Raw genomic sequence first — 27,325 nt, forward strand, 5'->3', positions numbered from 1 at the left:
GGGTTGAGGATTCTTTCTCCTGGAAGACACGTCACTACTGCGGTAGTGACTTTCATGTCTGGATGAGGAGGGAGAATCCGCCGTTGTCTTCTCCGGCTGTTGGCTCTTCTGCAGGAAGGTTAAGAACTCCTCCTGCTTTTCGGCCAAGAACAGCTTGACAGCTTCATTTAAATCGGGCTGCTGGGAAGACTCGGTGCGATGACTCCTGGAGTGGCTTGTTCCTTCTTCGTGAGAACCGGAGGTAGATGTCTCCCGAGGCCGTTTTTCAGACCTGCGAGCTGGACTAGCTTCCTCACGGTTATCACGAACGGTATTACGGGTAGTATGTGATCTGGTATGCATTTTTTTGGGGTGGAAAAAGGGTCAAAAATTCGCTTTATCACAAATTTGGTTCTCTGTTTCCCACAGACGGCGCCAGTGATGAATCCGCGAATTTCTGATGGTGGTGAATGCTGGAAGATGCAGATCACGACACAGAGATTTACGTGGTTCGATTTACTGAGGTAAATCTACGTCCACGGGAAGAAAAGAGGGCAGAGTTGTATTGCTTGATCTGTTTTCTACAGCTTACAATACAGACTTGCTATTTGATGGTTTTATCTCTAGAGAGCTTCTTTAGAGCTTTACAGAACTTAACCCTATCTATCTGATCTAGGTTCTATTTATACATTGAACCAAGATCGTGGCATGCAGCACTATTTACTAGGCAGTGGATGTCGTGGAGATCGTGGCAATCTTGCATGGGTCCACTATCCTGCATGAGTTAAAGACTGCTTGACACCACTAAATAGATCGTGGGTGTAGTGGAGGTGGAAATCCTGCATGAGTCCACTATCTCCTAGTTCGGTCGAATACTGAGACCGAACTGCTGAATTATTGCCGAGCAGCTTTTGCCGATCTGAGAGTAGAGCTTGATGCCGACCTGAGAGCAGAGTTTGATTGGTTGGCTTTTACCGAGCTGTAGGCTGGGGCCGAACTCTTTGGTCGTGCCGAACTGAACTCTGATACTCTTTAGTCATGCCGAACTGATACTCTTTCTTGGGCTTTAGGCTGATGGGCTTTACTGCTGTTGGGCTTGTTTAGTACGTACTCCATCAGTTACAAATACGTTTAGTCGGAAATCTATGATAAAGAAGTCAAGTGCTCTTAATTTTCTTGTTGAAGGAGTAGTACATTTTCCTTATCTAATAGACTGGTTGTTAGGAAAGTGTATATCTTTATAAAAAAAATACAAATAAAACTCGGGGAGTCTCTACTGAAGCCAACCATTCCATGGCTACGTTGAACCAACCCAATTTCGTAAAATTTAGGCGTTCATACAGTTTATATACATGCCCAGTTCAATTCCTATCGTGAATAGAATAGGGTTCATTTTTAGTTTATAGATATTTCTATCTCTAGTTATAAATTGTATCCGAAAATCATATAGTGAATTATCTGGTTTGTAATCCTCTGTGTTTATTTCATGATTATTTATGTTTATTTTTTAATAGACGAAACTAACACATTAAATAAACCGGCAGATATGAGTAACATAAGAGCATTAGCAATGGGGCGCCCTTAGGCGCGCCACGTCAGCAGTTTTATCCTCCTACCTCCCCACCTGCAGTGGGGCGCCCTAAGGCGCGCCCTATGGCTCGCCACATCATCATTTTATTGTTTTGTTTAATTAATTTAACTGTTTTCAAATAACAAGTAACGAGTAAATAAAAACGGTCTAAATAACAAACGGCGAAGTTTTAATAAAAAAAGTTACATCATTGAACTAATAATAAAAAAAAAACTAAGTCGGACCAATTCCCAACTTCCGAAGCAGCTCATCGAGTAACGCCCGGAGATATTCGGCTTCGTCGGGGTCGGTACACTTCTTGAGGGCCCTGTGCGTCTGCAACATCGTCCTTGCCATCGACGTTGTTGCTAACGACTCAAACGCGGTGGTTGTCTGGGTCGGGAGCTCTACCGGGACCGGAGCTTGGGTTGCAGCGGTCGACGATGAGGTCGCGGTCGCCTTCCCCTTGGCCTTCGCAGCCTTCTCGCCGCTCCCCTGTGACCGCGTGAACTTCTCGAACTCCGCCGCGTACAAGTTCACTTGCCATCGTCCGCGGTTGATCATCCGCGACCTCCACAATGGGGCGGACGATGGCCATCGTCCGCGGCCATCGTCCACGACAGCTGCAATGGGGCGGACAATGGCGCGGACGATGGCCATCGTCAGCGCTATTCTCCGCGGCCGAAGTATAGGGCGCGACTATCGTCCGCGCCCTATGGCGCGCACCCGCAATGGATGCGGACGATGGATGGCGCGGACGATGCGCGTCATCGGGCGTGCCATCGTCCGCCCATTGCGGATGCCATAAGTTAGTTTTAGAGCCACGATAGCAAGGTTTAAGGTTTAAACTTCTCTCACTCTACCAAAATAAAAGAAGTAAATAGCACTCCATTATCAATACACGTGTCTTTTGAATGATTTCCCATGGCCCCTTTTCATTTACTTTTTCATGTCGGATGTTGAGTAACTTTTAATCAAATAGAATTAATAATATTGGTCAATTTGACCCAATTAAAATGGTTTGCAATAATTCCTCATCAAGCCTTACAATAAAAAAACCTTTATTCTCACAAAATAATCCAGCCATAAAAAGTCAAAAACCTCATCTCCTAATCCACTATAATATAGGTGGACAAAAGAAAACTCATTTTCTAATCCTCTAATATTATTAAGCAGTGTACGTGTATCTATTTTCGTAAGGGCATTAGCAATGGGGCGCCCTAAGGCGCGCCCTATGGCGCGCCACGTCAGCAGTTTTATCCTCCTACCTCCCCACCTGCAGTGGGGCGCCCTAAGGCGCGCCCTAAGGCGCGCCACATCATCATTTTTTTTAATATTTAAAAACATTAATACATTACAATAAGAATTAAAAAAACTTCATTTCATTTATAATGCGAATTTACTTTGAATAAAATTTTATTACAATACGAATATATACGTATATAATATTTCAAATATGATAAATAAATTGAATTAAACAAGTCCGGATTATTTATAATGCATATGAATTTTGATAATGACGTCTTTTAATATATAATAGAGTTTAATTAAATTAAACAAATTTATTAAGATGATTAATTTCAAGATATAATAGAAAATTATTTATTTTTCAAGTTATCTCAACTAATGCTTGTAGCCCAATGGTAAGAATTATTGCCTTCCAAGCAATAGACCCGGGTTCGAATCCCAGCAAACGCATTTTTTTAAGTAAAATGTGTGTCATCGTCCGCGCCCATCGTCCGCCGCCTCCGCAATGGCGCGGACGATGGCGCGGACGATAGGCATCGGGCGCGCCATCCTCCGCGCCCTTAGTATCGGCCGCGACGATCGTCCGCGACCTATCGTCCGTATCCGCAATGGGCGCGGACGATCGATGGCGCGGACGATGCGCGCCATCGGGCGTGCCATCGTCCGCCCATTGCGGATGGCCTAAAGCATGCGGTTGTTATAACAAGAACACATAATGAATTATCAATAAATAACACTCCCTCCACCCCACAAAAATTGTCCCATTTTTCCATTTCCGTCGTCTCACAAAATTTGTCTCATTTCACTTTTTACCATATTTGATAGTGGACATCATATTCTACTAACTCATTCCTACTCACACTTTATTATAAAACTAATATATAAAAGTGGGACCCACGTTCCATTAATCTTTTCAACTCACTTTTCATTACATTTCTTAAAACTCATGTCCGGTCAAAGTGGTACAATCTTTGTGGGACGGAGAGAGTAGGTCAATTGAGATTTATGACCAAGTTATTTGTAATAATGATATGACCAAGTTATTTATGATCAATTGCTAACTAATTAACAATCCAAAAATAAGATCAATTCGTAGCCATTAGATTAAGAGATCCAATGATTAAAATAATGACAAGTGTATTATATTTTAAATTTAAATAATTAGTAAATAAATTTAAAGGGTGTTAATGTTAATTCTCTCTTATCAAAATCATCTCAAAACTTTAAATTTATGTAACTCTATCGATTTAAATTATTTTTTCGCAAAAAATATATCAAATTAAAGGTTTTATTATTAGGATTCCAACGAGATCTCAATTGCATATGTTCCGACGATGTTCGAGTGATAAAATTTGATAATTTATATTTCAATTTTCGTATATGTCGATAAGCAGATTTTATCAACAAATGCAAAAGAAATCTCAATATAGTGTATGTAAAATCTCAATATTGTGCATGTAAAATACCAATAAAACTGTGTTGATATTTTCCTGTACTTGTGTTGATATTCTCATGACATATTGTTGATATTTGTAATATACTATGTTGACATAAAAAAAATCACGAAAATTATCATATGATAACATAATGACGATATTACCATTTTATTGATATTTTGTCTACTATTTATTGAAATTTGTGAGCTTTAATCTCATCCACTCATTTTAAAATTTAAGGGTGTAGATTTAGTCTTAGTTTTGAATTATGGTGTTAAAAACATTAGAAGAGGACCATGATATGTATTAAAAATTTCAAAAATCATAAACTATCTTTATTAAATACAAAAATAGCAATAATTTTCATGAAAGTCTAAAACAAAAAGAAATTTTAAAAAAAGGCTCATACAAACAATCAGGATAAATTTTTTTGGAAAAATCTTGTATCTTCCTCCATCAAGGAGATTAATACCTCCTAGATCTTCATGACCGAAAAACTGAAAATAATTCGCAACATTTATTTTTAATTCCATCCAAACATATATATGTATAATTTAGATATTAGACTTGCATCAATACAACATCTATTACATTTATTGAAATGCACAATATTTTTATCTTTACATAAACATGATACCAATTTAGCGCTTAACAATTGATTTGTATGTAAAACAGCTCGAATATACAGGCTAACCTATTTACTGCAATCCAACCGGGATAAGAGCAAAAATTTATTTATATACACATATGACATATCCGTATACGATGTGTTCAATCAATTATTATTGAAGTACGAAAATATGGACCACTAAATTTTTTCACGCAATAGTACGTCATAAATCGTAATCGTATCCAAATCTGTGGCCAACATCCTTTATTTTATTAAGAGCATCCACAATAGCGACTAGCGCACCGGATAGCCGAGCGCCGGCGCTAGGCTGTGCGCTAGGCGATCTATTGCAGCCGCCTAGCGGATTTCGCGAAAAAAAACCGCCTAGCGCTCGGCGGTTCCGCGGCGCTAGGCGGTGCGCTAGGCGATCCGTTAGGTGCTATTGCAGCGTCCGGATCGCCTAGCGAACCGCCTAGCGCGAATTTTTAATTTTTTTTTTCCGAAACACTAAATATACGCGACTTGCCCGTCATTTTCATTCGCACCACTTGTATTAACGAGTACTCTCTCTATCTAAATTTCTGTACAAGATCAATAACGGTAAATGGATCTCAACAACGAGCCTACTTCAGGGAGTAGCGGATCTCAAACTCCCCCGATCCCCGTGGGAGGTGGATGGAGTCAGATGCACCCGAGTCAGATGCACTCATACTACAACATGTACCCGTGGCAGCAGATGATGCCCGGGATACCAGCGGGGGGAGTCCGCTGGGGGCGTTTCCGGCGATGTCGGGGTGGGCACCCAGTGTCCAGATGCCGGGGTGGGCACCCGGGATGCAGATGATGCCCGGGGGGGTACCGGCGACGCAGGGGACGCCCGCGACACAGGGGATGCCGGGGGACGTCTATCGCCCAGTTTTGATTTTTCGACTGGTTCGTCGCACACATCGATGCCAACGGAGGCTGCGCCTCCGGCCCAGTTTGACACTTTCACCTTCGATGACTTGGGGATAGATCTTTCCGGTGTTCCGGATGCTCCCGTTCAAACGGGGGGCGCGGGGCGCCCCAAAGAAGAAAGGCAAGGGGAAAAGGGTCGGCGAGTCCTCGCAGCCGGGTGAGGACGACAACGCGGTACGGAGGAGGTGGACGGACGCGGAGAACGTCGCGCTGTCCAAGGCGTGGGTGAGTGTTTGCGACGATCCTCTCGTTTCGAACAACCAGAGGATCGTCAACTTGTGGGGCAAGATAGCAGCAGCCTACCAGAGGTTTTGCCCGGAGGGGAGGCCACGCAATGGGGAGGATTGCCGGAAGGGGTGGGACCGAATCAGGGGTGCGGTCTCCCGATTTTCGGGCTTGTACACCAACGCCCTCCGCATGATGAGCAGTGGCCAAACGGAGGACGACTTCCCTCTCAACTTCTGAAGGGGCTGTACAAGGAATTCACCTACTGGAACTGCTATCTTGTGCTGAACGACTCCGAGAAGTTCCGAGTAGGTGTCGACTCTGGCTCGCCGAAGAAGCAACGGTTGAACTATTACGGTGATTTCAGCGGCAGTAGCGGTGGTTCCCACGACCTCCCAGAGACGGCCCAGGAGGTCCCGACCCCTCGTTCGTTTGCTCGCCGTACTCGCCCGGTTGGGCGCAGGAGGGCTCAACGGGAGGCGATGGGGGTCGCCGGGGGTTCACAGGAGGTCCAGTCGGCACCCCCCTTGGCCAATCCACAGCGGATCTCAAATTCTTCGCGCGTCAACAAACGCGCGCTCAGATGGTCAAGACGATGGCCGAATGAAGGGCGGCGGTGGACCCCGTGGAGAAGAGTTTGCTTCAAACATTGCTCCTGAGCATGCAGGAGGATTTGGAGGCGGCACGGAGGGAGACCGGCGGCGGCGGCGGCGGTGGTGGCGGCGGCGATGGTGGCGACAACGACGGAGGCGGCGACGACGGAGGCGGCGACGACGGAGGCGAGGAGTGAATTGGCACTCCTTTTTATTATTGTATTTTTTTAAAATTAATGTATTTTTTAAAATATTGTACTTTTTTAAATTTTAATATTATTATTAAACTTTTCCCGTATATGTCTCGTAAATTAAATTTCGTATATTGTGTGATTTTTAATTATTTCATTTCATTTTTTAAATTAATAGTGATGTGCATATTATGTGGGTAGGCTATTGCTGGGCTATTTGCTTGTTTTGATGACGTGGCAGGAGGATTTTTAGTGCTGATGATGTAGCAGTGGCTAGGCTATGGCTGGGATATTGTTGGACTATTCCTATTGTGGATGGCCTGCGCAGTAGATCTTTACCTTTTTCTAAATAAATCAGCGGGAAACCAAACCAAAATTTGGTCAACGAGTTAACTTTCCTTTTCAGTAACTGCCATCACTGTCAGAGCCCCCACAGTTAGGAGAAGAACTACCCAATTTAGCAGCATTTTATTCCTTAAAATATTCAGAAATGTGACAATTCATTTTGAACACGTTGTGTAAAATTCAAATGAGCCAATGTCAAGGAACTGCTTTTGGTTGGGGCGGCGGAGTTTTCGGATTTGGGCTAACGAAGAATCTTCAATCAAACAAAACCTCACGTTAAAACCATCTTCAGAAACCACCTTCTTCCTCCAAAACACCCTCTCAACTTCTCAAAATCACACCTTTTGAAATGGGCTCTCGTCATTTCAGATGTTTCTTTTGGTTTTCGTTAGTAACATGCCATTTCTATTCCGTTTTCGTCTCCGCCGGGAATAGAATCCCCAAGGGTGTCTCAGTTGTAGACGGCGGCGGCACTATAATCTCCGCCGGAGAGAGATTCGAATTGGGATTTTTTAGCCCTAACGGCTCCCGATTCCGCTACGTGGGGATTTGGCACTACGGAATCTCAGTTCAACCAGTCGTGTGGGTTGCAAACAGAGACAAACCGTTATCGGGAAACGACGGCGTTTTAGCCATGGGAGACGACGGCAATTTGCAGATCAAAAGCGGCGACGGCGAGATTGTTTGGTCGAGCAATGTCACTTCCTCCTCGCCTAATTCGACGGCGGTTCTATTGGATACCGGAAATCTCGCGATTTTCCCAAGCCCGAACTCGAAGAAAATGCTCTGGCAGAGTTTCTATAATCCCACTGATACTTATTTGCCGGACATGGAAGTTCACATGGAAGCCGCCGGCAAAGAGCTGCAAATTTTCCATTCGTGGAAAACCGCAATTGATCCTTCACCGGGGAATTACAGCCTAGGGTTGGACCCTCGCGGATCTCCGCAGATTGTGATTTGGGAAGGGAAGAATCGACGGTGGAGAAGCGGCCATTGGAATGGAATCTCATTCATCGGCGTTACTGATGTACGGACGATCTACCTCTCCGGTTTTCGCCTCACGAATCAGGGGAATGGGAAGCTGTTCTTCACCTACACCCCTTCCGGAGATTCCTCATTTGTGAAATTTCAGATTGATTGGGAGGGGGTTGAGAGGCAGGAGACGTGGAGCAATGGCGAGTGGCGCGTTGTGCAAGCTCACCCTGTCGACGACTGCGATAGATATAACCGGTGTGGGCCATTTGGCGTGTGTGATCGGACGGATGGGATGAGGTGCCGTTGTATGGAGGGGTTCGCGATCAATGATGGCGAGCAGTGGTGTAAAAGGAGGGCTCGTTTGCAGTGTGGGGTGGTTGAGGGCGTTGGGAACGACGGATTTGGGGAGGTTGAGGGCGTTAAGCTCCCCGACTTTGTGGATTATGTCGGGTTAGAAAGCGCGCAAGAGTGCGAAAGGAGGTGTTTGCACAACTGTTCTTGCACTGGATATGCTTTTGTTAGTGGAATCAACTGTATGATATGGACCGGAGATTTGGTTGATGTTGAACGGTTCGTGGAGGGCGGGAACACTTTGTTCGTTCGCCTCGCTGCCTCAGAATTGGGTGCGTATATATTCGTTGCCTTTTGATGATTCTTGTGAGATCCCATGTTTCTTTTATGCATCTGTTTAGCTTATCTACATTGTATGTTTGCTACTGTCACTCTATGTTTAGGATGTGCATTTGTGGTCTGTTTTCGTAGGTGAAACGAAGCGTGCTTATAGAGCAGTCATTATCACAGCCGCTGTTGTTGGATCGTTCCTTTTATTTATCGCGGGTTGGCTTTTCCTGCAGAGACGAAGAAAACGTGGCGGTAAGCCTTTGCTACATCATTTTGGTAGTTAACTGCTAATGTGTGTATCAAGTATAACAGCCTCATGGATCAGAGTTTTCAATTTATTTCAGTGGTTTCAGAAACGAACGAAGTTCCAAAAGTTGGCCCGAGCAGAGAATGCTCCATAGATTACTCTGGTCCAAGTGATCTTGGAGTGGAGGGACAGCAAGGAAATGGAACTGAACTGGCACTGTACAGTTTCAACTCGTTGGTAGCAGCTACCGACAACTTCTCTGACGATAATAAGCTCGGACAAGGAGGATTCGGTCATGTATACAAGGTACAAACTGTCTCAAGTGAACTGAATGAAGTAGAATTGCAACGTTTAATGTATTGAACGATGTCTTCAGGGTATACTACCGGACGGGCAGGAGATAGCAGTGAAGAGGCTTTCGCGAAAATCTGGCCAGGGGCTACAGGAGTTCAAGAATGAAGTTATGCTGATTGCTAAGCTACAGCACAGGAATCTTGTTAGACTGTTGGGCTGCTGCATTCAGGGAGAAGAAAACATTCTGCTTTACGAGTACATGCCCAACAAAAGCCTCGATTCGTATCTGTTTGGTTAGTCGTGCGTGTAGATTGTTCGTTGCTGACCTTGATTTCAATCCTGTTAAACTTAACATCAATTGTTTGTCTCCAATACAGATCCTGATAAGAAGCCCCAGCTAGACTGGAGTAAACGATTTAGCATCATCACGGGGATTGCACGAGGGCTTCTGTATCTGCACCGCGACTCAAGGCTGAGGATAATACACAGGGACCTAAAAGTCAGCAACATCTTGCTGGATGAAGATATGAACCCAAAGATCTCGGATTTTGGCATGGCTAGAATATTTGGCGGGAACCAAAACGAAGCGAACACAAACATTGTCGTTGGAACATAGTAAGTCGTCGTTCTAATATCTATTGTAGGCAATTTTTTTTTACTATTGTAGCAGAAAGATATAAAAAATCTTGTTTGACAGTGGCTACATGGCACCTGAGTATGCTATGGAGGGCTTGTTTTCCCTAAAGTCGGACGTTTATAGCTTTGGCGTACTTCTCTTGGAGATCATAACCGGCCAAAGAAACGCTAGCTACCGCTCAACGGACTTCTCAAATATGGTTGCATATGTAAGTTACGATCACAGCCTCGTATATTCTTCTGCAGTGATGGATCTGATTCTGTTTTTTTTTTCGTTCAAGGCGTGGGATCTTTGGGACAAAGGGAGAGCGATCGAGCTGCTGGATTCTTCAATCCGGGCATCGAGCTTGCAAGAACAAGTGCTGAGATGCATTCATGTCGGGATGCTGTGCGTGCAAGACGTTGCTGCGAACAGGCCAAACATGCCGGCTGTTCTGCTGATGCTGGAGGGCGAGAACGTGGCGCTGCCTTTGCCGAGACAGCCTACTTTTACATCAATGAGGTATAATCTAGATGAGGATATGTGGAATGTAAATCAAGATGCTGCATCCTCAAACAATGTTACCATCACTGCTATTCTTGGAAGATAATTCTTTGATTCTTTTTTTTAATGTTAATATGAAATGTTGTATATAGTTTATTGCCTCTAATGAAGGAATAATCATATGTTAGAAAGATCAACTTTTCACACATATTGAGCCCAGAATTCTTGAAATTTGTGGATTTTGTGAATGACATGGTCTGAATTCTGACCAAAGAAAGAGTGGTATAAAATGAATTTTTGTACCTAGTCATTGTATGAATATACAAACAGAATCGGTTGGATAAATAATTTAATAAATGGGTTGTTCTTCCCATTTCGTATAAATTAATACAAATAGTCAATATGATTATTCGCTCAACCATTTGGAACTACTAAAATATTTGTATATGCATACCATGACTAGTTTTCAAATACTTTTGTGGTGGAAACGAAGCTGAATTTCTCTCCTTGCCAATGTCAAATCCAACAACTTGTCTGAGCCTCCAAATCCTATGTTTGGTAAAGTGAAGTAATTGATATGAAATTGAATTTGAATAATTTGTGCATACACTATACACAAAATACGCACACACATTTCACACAAAATACACATACTATACACACATACTCACTTCACACACACCGCACACACTACACACATTTCATACTGTACACACATTTCAAACACTACACAAACTACACACATTTCACACACTTCACACACTACACAAATTTCACACACTTCACAAACTACACAAATTTCACACATTTCACACACTACACAAATTTCACACACTACACAAATTTCACACATTTCCCGCACTACACACGTTTCACAGACTTCACACTTTATACACAATTTACATATTTCAAGCATCCGATTTTTGGATTTTTTTTCAGTTTTAGATTATTTTTTTCTGATATGAATAAGAGAAACTGAAATTTTTCAAAAGTTTAAACTGAACCAAATTTGAAATTTTAGTTTGTGAATAGTGTGTGTATTTTGGGTATAGTGTGTATTTTGTGTAAAATTTGTGTCGTGTGTATATTTTGTGTGTAATGTGTGTAGTATGTGTATTTTGTTTATAGTGTATGTAGCGTGTGTATTTTGTGTAGTGTGTGTATAGTGTGAAATTTGTGTAGTATGTGAATTGTGTGATATGTGTGTAGTGTTTGAAATGTGTGAAATGTGTGTAGTGTGTGAAATTTGTGCAGTGTGTGAAATGTGTGTAGTGTGTGTACAGTGTGAAATGTGTGAAATTTGTGTAGTGTGTAAATTGTGTGTAGTGCGGGAAATGTGTGAAATTTGTGTAGTGTGTGAAACGTGTATAGTGTGTGTAGTGTGTGAAATGTGTGTAATGTGTGTATAGTGTGAAATGTGTGAATTGTGTGATATGTGTGTAGTGTGTGTAGTGTTTGAAATGTGTGTAGTGTGTGAAATTTGTGTAGTGTGTGTAGTATGTGAAATGTGTGTAGTGTGTAAAATTTGTGTAGTGTATGTAGTGTTTGCAATGTGTGTAGTGTGTGAAATGTGTCAAATTTGTGTAGTGTGTGAAGTGTGTGAAATGTGTGTAGTGTGAGAAATGTGTGTAGTGTGTGTAGTGTTTGAAATGTGTGTAGTGTGTGAAATGAGTGAAATTTGTGCAGTGTGTGAAATGTGTGTAGTGTGTGTAGGGTGTGAAATGTGTGTATTGTGTTAAATTTGTGTAGCGTGTGAAATGTGTGTAGTGTGTGAAACGTGTGAAGTGTGTGTATCTAATTTTATGACTATTTGAAATTTTAATTTTCTACTTTTGATATGAAATTCAAATCATGGAATTGAAAATTTTGAAATTATAATTCAATTCCAATTTTATACATTTTTGTAATACCAAACAATGAAATTGTCCAATTCCAATTTCCATAGCTCCAATTCCATGTTTCCAAACCCACCCTAAATTGTTATGACCAAAATAATTAGGTAGAAAATAAAGCAAGACCTATTGAACTTATTTGTGACAAAGTTGATTACTTTAACCATACTACTAGTAGTATGAATTTGTCAAAGTAATTAATGTTTGGTAAATAATTTAACAAACCCAAACTAACTACACCCTCCGTCTCACTTTAGGAGTCTCGGTTTACTATTTTTGGGTGTCCCACTTTAGGAGTCCCGGTTGAAATATTCCATAAACAGTATTAGGTTTCACATTTCACTAACATTTTTCCAACCACATTTTATTATAAAACTAATACTATATAAAAATAGGGTGTACACTCCACTATCTTTTTTTTTATCAACTTTTTTTTTACATTATTAGGGACGGAGGGAGTATTACTAATTCACATAACATTCTCCAACAAAAGCGGACTGCTGCTTGATTCTGTCAAGGAATTATGCGCAGTGAAGTAGTTGAGTATTTCATGGTAATACACATGGTAACATACTTCTCTTCCAATTAAAAAGATATAGATGTAAATGACTATAATCACCAGAAAAGGAGTAGAAAATTATTACTACTTCCGTTCACTAAAAATTATTTTGATAGTAGACGACATGAGTTTTAATGTAAATTTGGTTAATAAGAAATAGATTCACCTCATAGAAACTTATATGAATAAATAGAAATTAATTTTGATGAATTACTTAAAATGGAAAAATATGACTATTTTTCACGGACGGGTTAATACTAATTTATTTTACAAAGAATACATAATACCATGAAATTTTTCTTGCGAAAATTATAAAGAATTGAAGTTATTATTGGAAACCTAGTCATGTAGACAAGTTCCGTGCTAGGAATAAATAAAGTATATTGGAATTTAAAAGATAGGAACGCGACAATTAAATCGATGCTTTATTTAGTTTCTTTTCAACTTTGAGAAACCGGTCACATTAATTTGGACATGGAGATGAGATCAATTTATAAAGAAAAATGAAATTTTAAACGACATACTAGCATAAATACAAAATGAAACATTTTTTTTCAAACTGATGCATATATTATTTCCTGTATATCCATGTAAAAATGTATATTTTTTTTACATAACTGCTATATATACATCTAAATTAATAATCGCGAGTTCATCTCGCAATTACAGATATCAATCGTTAATCGGATTTCAGTAAACCCTATTCGGATTACAGGCTAATCAGGTATAGTTAATTACATATGATGCATCCAACATATTTAGATGAAAATTACTATGTGGTATATATCCAATGGATTTGGCAAGTAAATTGAAATAGAATACACTTTAATCTTAGAGGATCCGCAGCGGTGGCGAAAGACGCCACCGCCGTCCGCGCCGTTGGCAAGGCGCAGGACCGCCGCCGCTGCAGCCGCGCCGCTGGCACGGCGCTGCTCGATGTATCGAGCACGTCCGTGCCAGCGGACGCACACGTGGCGCGCTCCCATTCGTCAACGGCATAGCCGTTGTGTTTAAACTTTTTTTTATTTTTTTTTAAAAATCGGTATTTAATTATAAATAATGCTAAAAAATAAAAAAAAAATATTTTCCAAATCCCAAAAATATGGCCGTTTTTTCCCGTTTTTTCTGAATTTTTTTGATTTTTTTTTATTTTTTATTTCCCCAAAATCATCTATAAATACACACATTCATCATCCATTTATCACATCAAATCATCTCTCATTCATCTCTCATTCATAATTCTCATACAAACTATCAACACATTCATCACCCACTCAAAATCTCAAATGGATTTCACCCATATTATGGCGGAAGCGGAACGCGAAGAACAAGAATACTACGAACAACATCGTGCCGCTTACGAAGCATATGTCGCGGCGAATACCCCTGCTCCTCCTCCTCAACGAACCAGATCAAATCGACGGTACATCCATCGTGACCGGGAGGGAGCCCACGAAAGGCTCGTTGCCGACTACTTTGCCGACCAGCCGCGGTTTCCGGCAGATTACTTCAGGCCCCGGCTCGGCTGTGGTACGTGAATAATATCGCCGACATCATGTTCACGTGTATTATATTACACAACATGATTATAGCCGACGAAGGGCCGAGGGCGGCTAGCTTCTACGACGAGGACGAAGCCGGAAGCTCAACAGCGAGGTCTCCCCTACGCCGAGGCGAGCATACGACGGTTGGCCAGAGGATCGAGACAAGACACACAATGCGCGATACTCGAATCCACAATCAACTACAAGAAGACCTAATCAACCACATGTGGGCGAAATTCGGCAACGAGTAGTGTCATTTTTAATTTTTAGGATTTTAATTATGTAATTTTTAATTTTTAGGATTTTAATTATGTAATTTTTAATTTTTAGGATTTTAATTATGCAATGTTTAATTTTATTTGTCATTTGTAATATTTATTGTGGGTTTTAAATGAATTTTAATATTATGGAAATGTTTTTGTGTAATTGAATTTTATATTAATTGTGCTCGTCCTTGCGGAAGAGCACAGTTGTGGGTGTTGTGCTCTTGCCAGAGAGCAGGCATGAATAGTACCGCCCGGGCCCACAACCGTGCCGCTGGCAAGAGCACGGTTGTGGATGCTCTTAAGTTTGGACAGCAAAAGCATAGACGCGTCCTTCCTGCTTTAACACACAGAATTCCACCTGTCCACATTAAACCCAAAATATCCATCCATTCATTAATTCACCCAAATCACCAACGCCAGAAATGCTCAAACGCTCTCAAAAATGAGAAACGCGGCGGAGCGCCACCACCACCTCCGGCGCTTCCTCCTCACATTCACTCTCCTCCCTCTCCTCACCACCTCAACCGATCTCATCACCCCCACCAAACCCCTCACACAAGACCACACCTTAGTCTCCGCCGCCCAGCAATTCGAGCTCGGCTTCTTCCCCGGCGCCTCAAACACCTGGTACGTCGGAATCTGGTACAAAAACATCCCCGAAAGAGTCGTCGTCTGGGTCGCCAACCGCGACTCGCCCCTCACGAACTCCTCCGGGATCCTAAAAATCTGTCCAGACAGCGCTGGGCTGATTTTATCAGATCATTCCGGAATACCAGTATGGTCAACTAACCATACTGGTACCACCGGAACAACAACAACAACAATCGCAATATTGTTGGATAACGGAAACTTCGTCGTCCGCGAAGCAGACGACGAAGACCCAGAGAATTATCTCTGGCAAAGCTTTGACTATCCAACGGATACGCTATTGCCAGGGATGAAACTCGGGTGGGACTCGAAAACAGGACTGAATCGTTACATAACGTCGTGGAAATCCGCGGATGATCCGTCGACAGGAGACTTCAGTTTCAAGCTGGACATCTCCGGTTACCCAGAGATTCACCTGACGAACAGGGGAAAAATGTACTACAGAAGCGGGCCGTGGAATGGGCTGCGATTCAGTGGGGTCCCAGAAATGCGGCCCAGCAGCCCGCTTCTGTCGTTCCTGTTCGTCAGGAATCAAGAAGAAATATCATACTCTTTCACTCAGTTAAACGAATCAATGCATTCGAGATTACTAGTGAAACACAATGGTGTTTTGCAGAGATTCATCTGGATTCCGTCTAGCGGAATCTGGAGTCTTTTCTGGTACGCGCCGAAGGATCAGTGCGACGACTACAGAGAATGTGGGGTCTACGGAATCTGCGACGCGAACGCTTCGCCGGTGTGTAAGTGTATGGAAGCGTTCCGTCCCAAGAATCCGCAGGCGTGGAACCTTCGAGATGGTTCGGAGGGTTGCGTGAGGGAGACGGAATTGGAGTGCGATAGCGACGGGTTTTTGGCGATGAACGGAGTGAAGCTGCCGGAGAGTGGGGGGGCGGTTGTGGACGCGGGGATGGGGTTGGATCGGTGCCGGGAGATGTGCCGGACGAACTGCTCGTGCCGGGGGTATTCGAGCGCGAATATTAGCGACGGGAGTGGATGTGTGGTTTGGGCGGAGGATTTGTATGATATGAGGCAGTACGCGGCGGCGGAGGGCGGAGGTCAGGATTTTTATTACCGGGTGCCGGCGGCGGAATTAGGTATGTTCGTTTACATTCGGTCATTTATTTTTATTTTTTATTATTAACCTCTCGATAATTCACACACATTTTTTTTGAACTGGTGGCGGTAATTATTTGAAGTAATTTATGAAGGTCGTAATCTTGGAAGTAGTAGGTTAATGGTTGGTGGCCCAAGTAGTACTTAAGAGCGAATTATTCTTCGTTTAAAGGAGGATTATATATGTGTTTGTCAGAATTATTTAGGCGATTATGTTGTGACAATGTGGACTTATCCCTTTTTTAATTGATCCACTATAAAGCATTACATGAATACAATAATACGCGGGATGAGATGATTATATTCTATGAAAAAATTTGGATATTTTAAATTTTGGTTCCTAATTTCAAACAATGATTTATACATAGAAAGTCAACTGCTCGTAATATATTGGATAATATCACGTGACACACGTAAAAATTAGTTTGTCTCACAAGAAACAAGGTTTTGCTGGGGTCCAATTCCATTTTCAAAGCAGCGTTGTCTCTAGAATTTGTTGATTAAGTATTACTTCTACTCTATATTAGTAGTATTGATTAACAACAATGGAAGAATACCGCCTTTGTATTCACATTGCCCATTAGTTTGAACATGTCACGCACATGACTTCACCATCCCCAACCTTCTTATGATGCATTGTCTTGTTTTAATTTTAATTTTAATTTTTTTTTGTATTTAACAAGAATACAAAATCTTTTCTTATAGTGTTATAAAATCAATTGGGAGAATTAATATGCTAAGGTCCATAGTTACATGGAGTAACTTTTTCTAGAATAGTCAAATGTTATATGTTAATCACCTACCACCTACCAACATAGTAGGATGTACTGCCACTAACAATCATCTTTAAAAAAAGATGCAGTATATGTCAAATTCACATTATGATCTTCTACAAATTGTAGGATATGACCTATATTCTTGATCGATCACTTTTGAATTGAGGAAAAATGATATCCTGCGTGTATGCGTAATACATCCGCTTCTCATATTACTAATTTATATATTAATCTATGTTAGTACTAGTTACATATATTGATTGAAATATAATTTTAAAAAAAATAATGTTTGGCTTTGTCAAACACTCCCATTTTCTATTATTCCCATCTACGAAAAATAGTTCTACTATTTATAGTAAATTTTTCTCTGTAAGTTGAGTCTCATTTTTTTAATAATAATATTTTTAATAAATTTTTCCTTATATTGCATTCACTGTTAACCCGCTGACCTTATGGACTTAGGCTGCTTTAATCACGCAATTCTTCTGCTAATTACAACGACGTTAAATGCTTCTCTATATTCAATTAGGCAAATATGGAGTATATAATTACTACCAACCCAAAATAAATAAGAGTAATACTAAGTTTTAAATTTGTGCAGGCAGGGTTAGGTAATATGTAGCGTTTGAGGGCTGCGATGTATGAGTTGAAACTTTGAAAAGAGCATCTCTCATTTCAAATTTAATTAATGGTGCATAGCAACAACTCGACTTAGCTACTTTTAAACTACTAAGAGGACTTTTTTTTTTACTTAAACACACTAATTAATTAAGTGGCTGAGATGTTAATTTGTTGTTTCTAGTAGCACCAGAAGCTTCACCAGCTGGAGATGATTCTAACAAGACTAGACAAACCATTATGATCACTGGGATTGTTGTTGGAAGCGCTGCATTGCTCGTTGGATTCACCATTTTCCTCGTACGGAAGAAACGGACACCAGACACCGTAAATATACTAGAGCCAAGAGGTACTACTAAGGAAATTAATTTGTGTGTCTAATGATGCATTTTACATGTCACATAAACAGTAAACGTGATGCAAACCTACCTTTTCCAAATCCAAAACAGGTTCGAGGGAGAGAAGCCAAGACTATCTCGCGAATTCACCAACAATTCCAAGCAAACGAGACCAGTCCAGTGAAGCAGCAGTCGATGAACTCGAGCTGCCTCTATTCGACATCACAACTTTAGTAGTTGCCACCAATGAATTTTGTGATGAGAATAAGCTAGGTCAAGGTGGTTTTGGCATTGTTTACAAGGTGAATTAGCTTTTACTATAAATTAAACTATCATCAATATTAATGAGACCAATATTGAACATATACATGCATTAGGGTGTGCTAGCTGAAGGTCAGGAAATAGCTGTGAAGCGGCTGTCGAAAACTTCGGTTCAAGGAGTAGAAGAGTTCAAGAATGAGGTCAAGCTGATAGCCAGACTTCAGCACAGGAATCTTGTTCGTCTACTCGGATGCTGCGTTGAGATGGAGGAGAAGATGTTGGTGTATGAATACTTGGAGAATAAGAGCCTTGATTCTATTCTCTTCAGTGAGAAACAGTCCTCTTCTCCTACATAAATGGATGATGCTTTTTTTTTTTGGTATGAACTGATGAGTGTTGTTTCTGGCAGAGAAAAACAGAAGCTCGATGCTGGACTGGCAAACGCGCTTCAAGATCATATGTGGGATCGCGCGAGGCCTCCTCTACCTACACCAAGATTCGAGATTCAGAATCATCCACCGGGATCTCAAAGCGAGCAACATCCTTCTTGACAAAGATATGGACCCCAAGATATCGGATTTTGGGATGGCAAGAATCTTCGGGGGAGATCAGACCGAAGCCAACACCAAAAGAGTTGTCGGGACATAGTAAGATTCTCGCCAGCATGCAATATCTGTTATGAATCTTTATCTATTAACGTCTGTTATTTCTGCTGCATATCATTAGATGACGACAATCACTAATATGAGAATGTTTGCAGCGGCTACATGTCACCAGAATACGCAATGGACGGCCTCTTCTCCATAAAATCCGATGTTTTCAGCTTCGGAGTTCTGGTTTTGGAGATAGTGAGCGGGACGAAGAACAGAGGATTCTATCAAACAAACAACCAGCTCAATCTTCTTGCCTATGTAAGATAATTCATCTAGTGATGTTAACTCTGCTAACTCATATATTAAAAATGTCAACACGATGACATTAAAATGTCAACCCATAATTTTATTGACTTTTCAATATAATGTATTGATATTATGTGTTGACATTTTAAATTCATCGTGTTGACATTTTTAATATAATGCGTTGACGAGTTAGTAGAGTTAACAACTTAAAAAGTTAGAAATATAACGCAGCCCTACATATATTTATATAATGAATGCATGGAATTGTGCAGGCATGGAAGTTGTACAGGGAAGGGAGGGCGCTGGAGGTGGTGGACGCGGCGGCTGGGGAAGAATATGCGGCGGGTGAAGCGATGAGATGCATACAAGTGGGGCTGTTATGCGTGCAGGAGCACGCAGAAGAAAGGCCGAACATGTCTAACGTTGTACTCATGTTAAGCAGCGATTTCGTGTCGATGCAACAGCCTAAGCATCCAGGATACTGCCTGGGAAGGCGCCCTAACGAAACCGACTCATCCTCGCCTAGAAACGACGACGAATCATGCACCGTCAACCAAGTTACCGTTACCATGCTTGATGGTCGATGATAGTGCAGCTTAACTTGTAAATGTTTCAGTTCAAGTTTTGAACTATAGATGGATTGATTTATTATTGAAAAAAGAAAGTAACTCTTACATCATTGGAGATTTGTGGATTGACCTATATAACTTCTTGATCGAATATCTCATTTCGAAATCGATTAGTTTGTTCAATCAATCATAATTGCAGAAACCACTTCTTTTCTCCGTTTTTCTCTATATCTACATTTCTGATTAATTGAATATACCACGTGATAATATGTCTTATCTCTGGACTCCTGAATTTTTATTCCGATAGTTTTTTCCCTTTTTTTTTGGAAGGGATGGGGTATATACTGCTGTTATAGATGTTCATACAGATTTGTAATTTTTGTATAACAAAAGTGGAAAGGGAAAAGAAACAAAACATTTCATGAATTGGTTAGTGACTAATCAATCCAGCAACCTTTTAGTATTTATTTTTCTTTTTCCTTCCTTTTGCCGCTTCTTATTAAACCATGACAGGTGTAACGTTGATGATTCAAGAATTATGGGGCGAGGCGATTATGACCACATAAAATATACATGTAAGAAACAATTTGATTGGACTGAATAAAAAGGGTGAAAACCTGAATTTTCTGATTCTTGATGGATTAGATTCATCACACATCATTTTCAAGAATTAATTTAACATTTGTTTCCTTGAGGTTGATACAGGTCAGTCGGTTAGGCTGAATGCGACTAAGTCTTTGTAATTGAGAGGTGTAAACTAACTGACTTAATGAATATGCGAGAATATAATTATATAATAACAATAGTTTCCATTTATCATGAAATAGAATATAATAATAATAATAATAATAATAATAATAATAATAATAATAAATAATTTTAATCCCATATATATTGATTATTGACGTGTAGTTTCTTAATGGTGACACCAAACCTTTTAATTTCCAAATGTAGCCATTCATATTAAATAGCGCATCAAAATGAATATTTTTAGAATATCTCATTAATATATTGGAGGATAATTTTTCCTCATAAAATAAGAGATTGGTAGAAGGATTCTTTTTATTATTAGGCTTGAATGATAATTTAATGAAGAATGATACCTAAAATATTTCATAAACCCCATTATAAAATTGATTATTTCTATACATGGAGTTGGCCTTATACTCTGTAATCTGTATTACTTTAGATTCCTAATTTTGGTATTTAACCTCTATTACAATTAGTGCTATTCCACCTTTTAAAATTGCTTTTTGAACTCTTCACGAAAAGACAAAAAAATTTGGGTAGGACTAGGGACATTCACATCTCTTTAAAATTGTGTTAAATTTTAAATATATTTGTATCGATATAGATAGCAACTATGTGTATAATTAGTGTTTTTATTCAATTTGAGGCAATTTAATTCAATAATCTGAATAAAAAAATTAATTCGGATTTTTTAGATAATCATAAAATGAACTTTAGTTCTTTTCTTTTTAAAATACAGTATGAATTTATTCAGTCACATAGGTTGTTTGTTTTTTGTTAATTTCAGATTGATGAATAATTTATAGTCTCGACTTTTTTGGATCCGGATAACTAGTTTGTAATATGTTTCCATAACAGACGTAAATTAAGATTTATTCATAATTTCCGTATCAATGTTTCTATGGATATAGAAATTAAGCATGTATTAATCCAAAAAGGTGAACCCACTTACCTTAATATTTGTAGTCTTCATTGCTTAGACAATTGTTTAGTGGCTCGGATAGGTATTTGTCTCTATTTTTGTAAATAATAGTAATTAATAGTTTTATTAATTTATTTGTCAAAAAGTTTAATTAAAAGTCAAGGTTTGATAAAGTCAGGATAAGTAGTTACTGCAGAGATAAAAATTGAAAATTAAAATGAAGATGGTAAGATAAATCCGTTGAACAAGAAGCACGCCTTCAAACGTTACCCAAAAGGCATAGTCGGGAGAAAATAATTATTTATTTCCCAAAATACCCTTTTGAAATGAAAGTTGTTAAATTCCCCTTATTTTCCGGCAAAAATCCATGAAACTCATTATGTTAGAGAAATATTTAATATTTTGAGTGAATTATAAAAATATTTTTAGATATTTAGGTTCTTTTTTTTATGATTGAACTTTAACCTATAAATAATCATGTTTGGGATGTTTTTCTATAATTAGAGACATTTTTGTCTTTTCTTACTTTTTTTTATGTGAGAAAAAAATTATCTATTGTTTAATCTGCTTACGATAACTAAAATAATACTTCTTCCGTCCCCTACCCCTATTAATTGATATCAACTTTTTTTATTGCTCGTCCCATTTAAGTCTCCATTTAATTGGCATTATTCATTTTAGTACTCTTTGTAATAGACCCCACATTCTATTATTTCATCACATTCACATTTTATTAGTATAAAATTAATACTTCATCCGTCCTAAGTTACTTGAGTCGTATTCAATTTTGGGATGTCCCAACTTACTGGAGTCATTTCTTTTTTTGCTAAAAACAGAACATATAAAAGTAAGACTCATATTCTAATACTAATTTTTTCCATTCACTTTCCACTACGTTGCTTAAAATACGTGTCAGGTCAAACATTGTCAATTAATTGGAGATAGATTAAATAATACACTAGCTATATTTTTGTGATTTTGATTCTATATTTTGTTTTTCTTCTTCTTTCTTACATTTAATTGTTTCTTTTTTTCAAAATAAAAATGAAGCAATGAAGTGCACAAACAATATCAACCAAATTTCCTTATCAACTTTAGCAAATTCAAATAATAAATATTTTAATTAATAACTAATACCACTACTCTCAATCAAATTAACAAAATTTAGAACATTCGAGCAATACATAGGCAAATCGAATTCTCAATCAACTTAAAGCGTGCCTTTTTTTTTATCTTGATGAATAAATTTTAGTTTTGAATTTTTTTAATCGTAAATGCTTTTAGATATTTTCTTTTTTTATCTTATTGTCAACATAATATGAACTTTTTTAAAATCTTTTTTTCTTACAAACTGGAATTGAAGTGACGAAATGCACAAACAATCTCACCCAAAATCAATAATCAAATTATTAAAAAAATATTCAATAAAGAAGTTATTTATAATAAATACCACCAATCCCAATTAAATCAACACAATTAAGATAAATCCGACCAATAAATATATGAAATCAACAAGTAATAGCAGTAATCTCAATTAATCCTTATTTGTGTGTAAAAGAATGAGGAGGGCAGTATCGTAATTAAGAAAGGGAGTGGAGAGAGAAGAAGCAGTGTCACAAGGGGAAGAGCTCATCACCTCATATTAATCTCCTCTCTTCACAAATTCGCAACTCACCCTGTTTTCTTTTCTCAGAGCTCTCTCACGTAAACGGTAAACCTCATAAACCTCTCTCTCTCTTCCCCCATTCTTCAACTGACACAACCAGAAAAAAATAATTAAAAAAAAAACCAAAAATGGCCGCCGAATTGCCGGACGATTTCAAATGCCCCATTTCTCTCGAGATAATGTCCGACCCCGTCATCCTCTCCTCCGGCCACACCTTCGATCGCGCCTCCATCCAGCGGTGGCTCGACGCCGGCCACCGCTCCTGCCCAATTACCAAATTGTCCCTCCCGGACCCCCCTTCCCTCATCCCCAACCACGCCCTCCGCAGCCTCATCTCCAATTTCACCCTCCTCTCCCTCCCAAAGCCCCCCCAAACCCCCAATCCGCAATCCCTAATTCACCTCCTCACCTCCCGCTCCTCCCAGCTCGAACAAAAGCTCAATTCGCTCGACCAGCTCGCCCGCCTCTGCAAGCGCGACTCCTCAATTCGCCGCCGATTGGCCGAGTCCGGCGCCGTGTCGGCGGTTCTGAACTGCATCGGGTCGGGGGAGCCCGGCCTCCAGGAGAAATCCCTCCATTTTGTCCTCAATCTCAGCCTCGACGACGACTGCAAGATAGGGCTCGTCGCCGAGGGAATCGTCGGGAAAATCGTCTACGCGCTCCACTGCGGCGTCGGCGACTCACGCGCGGTCGCCGCCACCGTGCTCACCAGCCTCGCCGTGCTCGAGGTCAACAAGGTCACGATCGGGTCATACCCGGACGCGATCCCGGGTCTGGTTTCCCTCCTACAAATTGGCAATTCAAGAGAGCGGAAGGAAGCGGCCACCGCGTTGTTCACTCTCTGCTCCTTCTCCGACAATCGAATTCGCGCAATTCAGTCCGGGGCGGTGCCGATTCTGATCCAAAACGCCGATTCGGGCCTCGAGCGGGCCGTGGAGGTCCTCGGCCTCCTCGCAAAATGCAAGCTTGCTAGAGATGAAATGCTGAGATTTTGTGGGTTTTTGGATGTTTTAATTGGGATTGTGAGCAATGGGAGCTCAAGAGGAGTGCAGTATGCTCTGCTGACTCTGAGCTCCCTCTGTTGCTACAATGAAAAGATGGGTTTGGAGGCTTTGAGAGAGGGATTGTTTGAGACATGTGTAGGTTTATTGGAGGATGACAATGAGAAGGTGAGGAGGAATGCTAATATGTTGATTCAGATATTGCAAGGGAAGAGGAAAAATGTATGATCTTGTTGTGGATTGAAGTGTGGTAAAAAAATATTTGATCTTGAAGGTAAGTAAGTAGAAAGTTTTTGTAATTTTTTCAGTGTTGTTGGATAGCATATTGTATAAAGAATGACTTACTAAGGAATTTGGTTCTTTGTTGTACATTTTCAAATAATCAGATGATGCATCTCTCAAAACAGGTAGATACTGAAAGATCAGAAATTGGTAGTGACTCTGTGCTTTTGTCCAAATGGTATTAATGCTTTCTGATTCCTCACTGCAATATGACCGTTGCTAGGATTATTCTTTTGCTAGCAATTTGAATTTTTGTGGAAGACAAATTCTCTGAGTTCTCTCTGTTTTGGTGAATTTGCTGTGTGGAGGTGAAGCTACAGTGGTGTAATTTGTAAAGACTGCTTTTTTATGAAAGAATCAACTATTTTGTGAAATGTACTTTGCAATATGGTGAGGCCTCTTTTTTCATGCAAGAATCAACTGTTTAGTGAAATGTACTTGGCTCAAGCATATTGTTTTGGTATATTTGTCTTGGCCTTTTGCATATTCCTTCTTCATCTCATTTGTATTGATGCAAAACTCTACCATCTTTTGTTGAAAAGTTTCGTAACTTTCATATGTTCTGTTATGTCCTCGACTCAATTTAGTTTCAGATTCTGCAATTTGAGGCAGATGGTACATTTCTTAATAATTGATTTGTACATTTATGTGAGGATCATACTATATTTTGGTTACTTGTTAGGCTAGAGTTATGATTTTATCCATAGAGTGGTGTACCAAAGTGATTGCAACGTTGGTGAGTAAAATATATGACATGATTTGTGGGTCTGATTCCCTGTGTCGTTGAAATATGCAACCAAGCTAGTTGAATAATGTAGCATCAAGGAATATATTTCAATATAACAAAAAAAGTATTTTGAATTTGTTGTAGCTGCCGACCTCTAAAAGTGATGAGGTGATTAATAAATAGAAGAATGGAACAAATCAAAACTTGGTGATTTGGATTAGATTATTGTCACTTTCACCATGATTTGGTTGGTGGTGATTAGCAGCTTCCCGGATAAAACTAAATGGCTAAATTGGACTAATTATGCAATTTTGTGTTGGTAAACTTGTGGTTTCGTTCTTAAAACTGGATAAATTAATGCTTTTGCTAACCTATTTTAGTACTGCAAGTGGTAACGTAGGAAGAATCTTTCAAAATTCCACATCAGAGGTTAGAGCATCCACAGCCCGATGCATAGGGCAGGCTATCGTCCGCCACTGTAGCCATGCGGACGATGCCCGATGCATCGTCCGCGGACGATGGCGTCAGAACACGCATCGTCCTCTGTATCGTACACCCCACTGCGGATCACGCGGACGATACCGAGGACGATGCAACGCGTTTTTCTTTTTTTCTCGAAATTTTTATCTATTTAAACCCTCATTTCTCTTCCATTTCCCACACCAATAATTCTCTCTCATCTCTTACTTTCCCCACACACCAATATTTCACTCACAATCTTTCTCACTGAAAAAAATGAGACCTGACGACGACTGGAGTACCTCGGAGGGCATTACTCGTGCCTTATTCGATTGCGTTCATGAGGCTGTGGCAGAATGCTTGGCCGAAATGGAGCGCGAAGCGGCGGAGCAGGCCCAGGCGGTGTAGATCCCACGTCCGATTCGAGCACGACGTAGCTCACCAACGTCTGTTCGCAGACTATTTTGACGAGCAACCACGGTGGGCCCGACGGTTTTTCACCGCTGTTTTAGAATGCGGTGAGATCTTTTTCTCAGCATTGTCCAACGACATCAACGTCCTCAACTCATCCAACCTCTTCACCGAGCAATGCAATGGCAACGGCCCGGCCATCGACTTCACTGCCAACGGATGCCAATATCATATGCTGTACTACTTGGCCGATGGCATATACCCGAGGTGACCTATTTTTTTTGAAGACGATCAGCTGCCCAATGGGTGAGAAGAGAGTTTTATGGTAGGAGGCTGCGCGGAAGGATGTGGAGCGGGCATTTGGTGTGCTCCAAGCACGGTGGGCAATAGTGAAGGGTCCGACGCAGTTATGGTACAAGGACGTCATCGCCGATGTCATGTATGCGTGCATCATCTTGCATAATATGATAGTCGAACACGAAGGTGGAAGAATCACCGATTGAGACGATGATGAATGTGGATCTAGCTCCAGCACGGCGGTGCATATGACGCCCCATTGTGGATGCCCTTAGTCTGTTTGGTCCTCTCATCTTTTGAGATTATTCGATATAGTAGTACTGTAGTACTAGTAATTATTTTATTAAATGGATTTGTGGGATTGCTATTTGTGCACATTGTGGAATTATTCTCAGTGAAGCCAAATTTTGGCTTTGCATAGCAGTAGGTATAGCCATTTAATTAGCATTTGTATGAGAGTGGAAATCTGTGTCTCTTTCGATAATAAAAAGAGATAAAAGGCCATATTTCAAAGGTGTAATCAAATGATAACGGCATATTTAGTAATAACTAATAATTAAAACTTGGCTTTTAGATTTTCATATAAGATATCAACAAATAACAAATAATGACAACGCAATATCTCATTTAACTCTGGTTGACATTTATATGAATTGAGTTGACATTTGTATATTTTAATCTCAGATGTCATTTTTATGAAGAAAGTTGAAATTCGTATGTTTTAATCTTGATGGTGCATTAGAGCATCTCCAATGGCGGAAGTCCGGTCGGGCTTCCACTACGGGCGACCGGGGCGTCCGCCATTGTAACACATACAGTCGGATACAGACGTCCCGTATGGACGTCGGATGTCCTCGGATATCCGCGCGACGGGCGGGTGGACGTCTGCCATTGTGGCGTGGGTCGGACGTCCGCC

General features: G+C 40.3%; 2 protein-coding genes across 2 annotated transcripts; both read left to right on the plus strand.

The window, feature by feature from the left end:
* Positions 1–7,338: 7,338 nt before the first annotated feature.
* Positions 7,339–20,108, plus strand: LOC121775451. The gene is made up of 14 exons (XM_042172533.1): positions 7,339–8,752; positions 8,892–9,002; positions 9,095–9,303; positions 9,374–9,584; positions 9,669–9,906; positions 9,989–10,136; positions 10,209–10,514; positions 15,076–16,414; positions 18,012–18,176; positions 18,277–18,467; positions 18,543–18,753; positions 18,836–19,073; positions 19,187–19,337; positions 19,598–20,108. Exons 1-14 carry the CDS (start codon positions 7,504–7,506, stop codon positions 19,910–19,912), a joined length of 5,082 nt encoding a protein of 1,693 aa, XP_042028467.1. The 5' UTR covers positions 7,339–7,503; the 3' UTR covers positions 19,913–20,108.
* Positions 20,109–23,078: 2,970 nt separating this feature from the next.
* LOC121775486 (U-box domain-containing protein 8-like) lies at positions 23,079–24,889 on the plus strand. The gene is made up of 2 exons (XM_042172566.1): positions 23,079–24,507; positions 24,620–24,889. The coding sequence occupies exon 1, from the start codon at positions 23,361–23,363 to the stop codon at positions 24,459–24,461; it is 1,101 nt and encodes a 366-aa protein (XP_042028500.1). The 5' UTR covers positions 23,079–23,360; the 3' UTR covers positions 24,462–24,507; positions 24,620–24,889.
* The last annotated feature ends 2,436 nt before the right edge of the window (positions 24,890–27,325 follow it).

Source organism: Salvia splendens, chromosome 17 (genome assembly GCF_004379255.2).
Source record: "Salvia splendens isolate huo1 chromosome 17, SspV2, whole genome shotgun sequence".
NCBI lineage: Eukaryota > Viridiplantae > Streptophyta > Magnoliopsida > Lamiales > Lamiaceae > Salvia > Salvia splendens.

Excerpts from the sequence above, each read along its gene's own strand:
- LOC121775451 (XM_042172533.1), top strand. The coding sequence starts at position 7,504 with ATGGGCTCTCGTCATTTCAGATGTTTCTTTTGGTTTTCGTTAGTAACA. Across the intron at positions 16,415-18,011 it reads GGTGCCGGCGGCGGAATTAG|TAGCACCAGAAGCTTCACCA; the intron begins GTATGTTCGTTT and ends TGTTGTTTCTAG. Across the intron at positions 18,468-18,542 it reads GTTTTGGCATTGTTTACAAG|GGTGTGCTAGCTGAAGGTCA; the intron begins GTGAATTAGCTT and ends TACATGCATTAG.
- LOC121775486 (XM_042172566.1), top strand. The coding sequence starts at position 23,361 with ATGGCCGCCGAATTGCCGGACGATTTCAAATGCCCCATTTCTCTCGAG.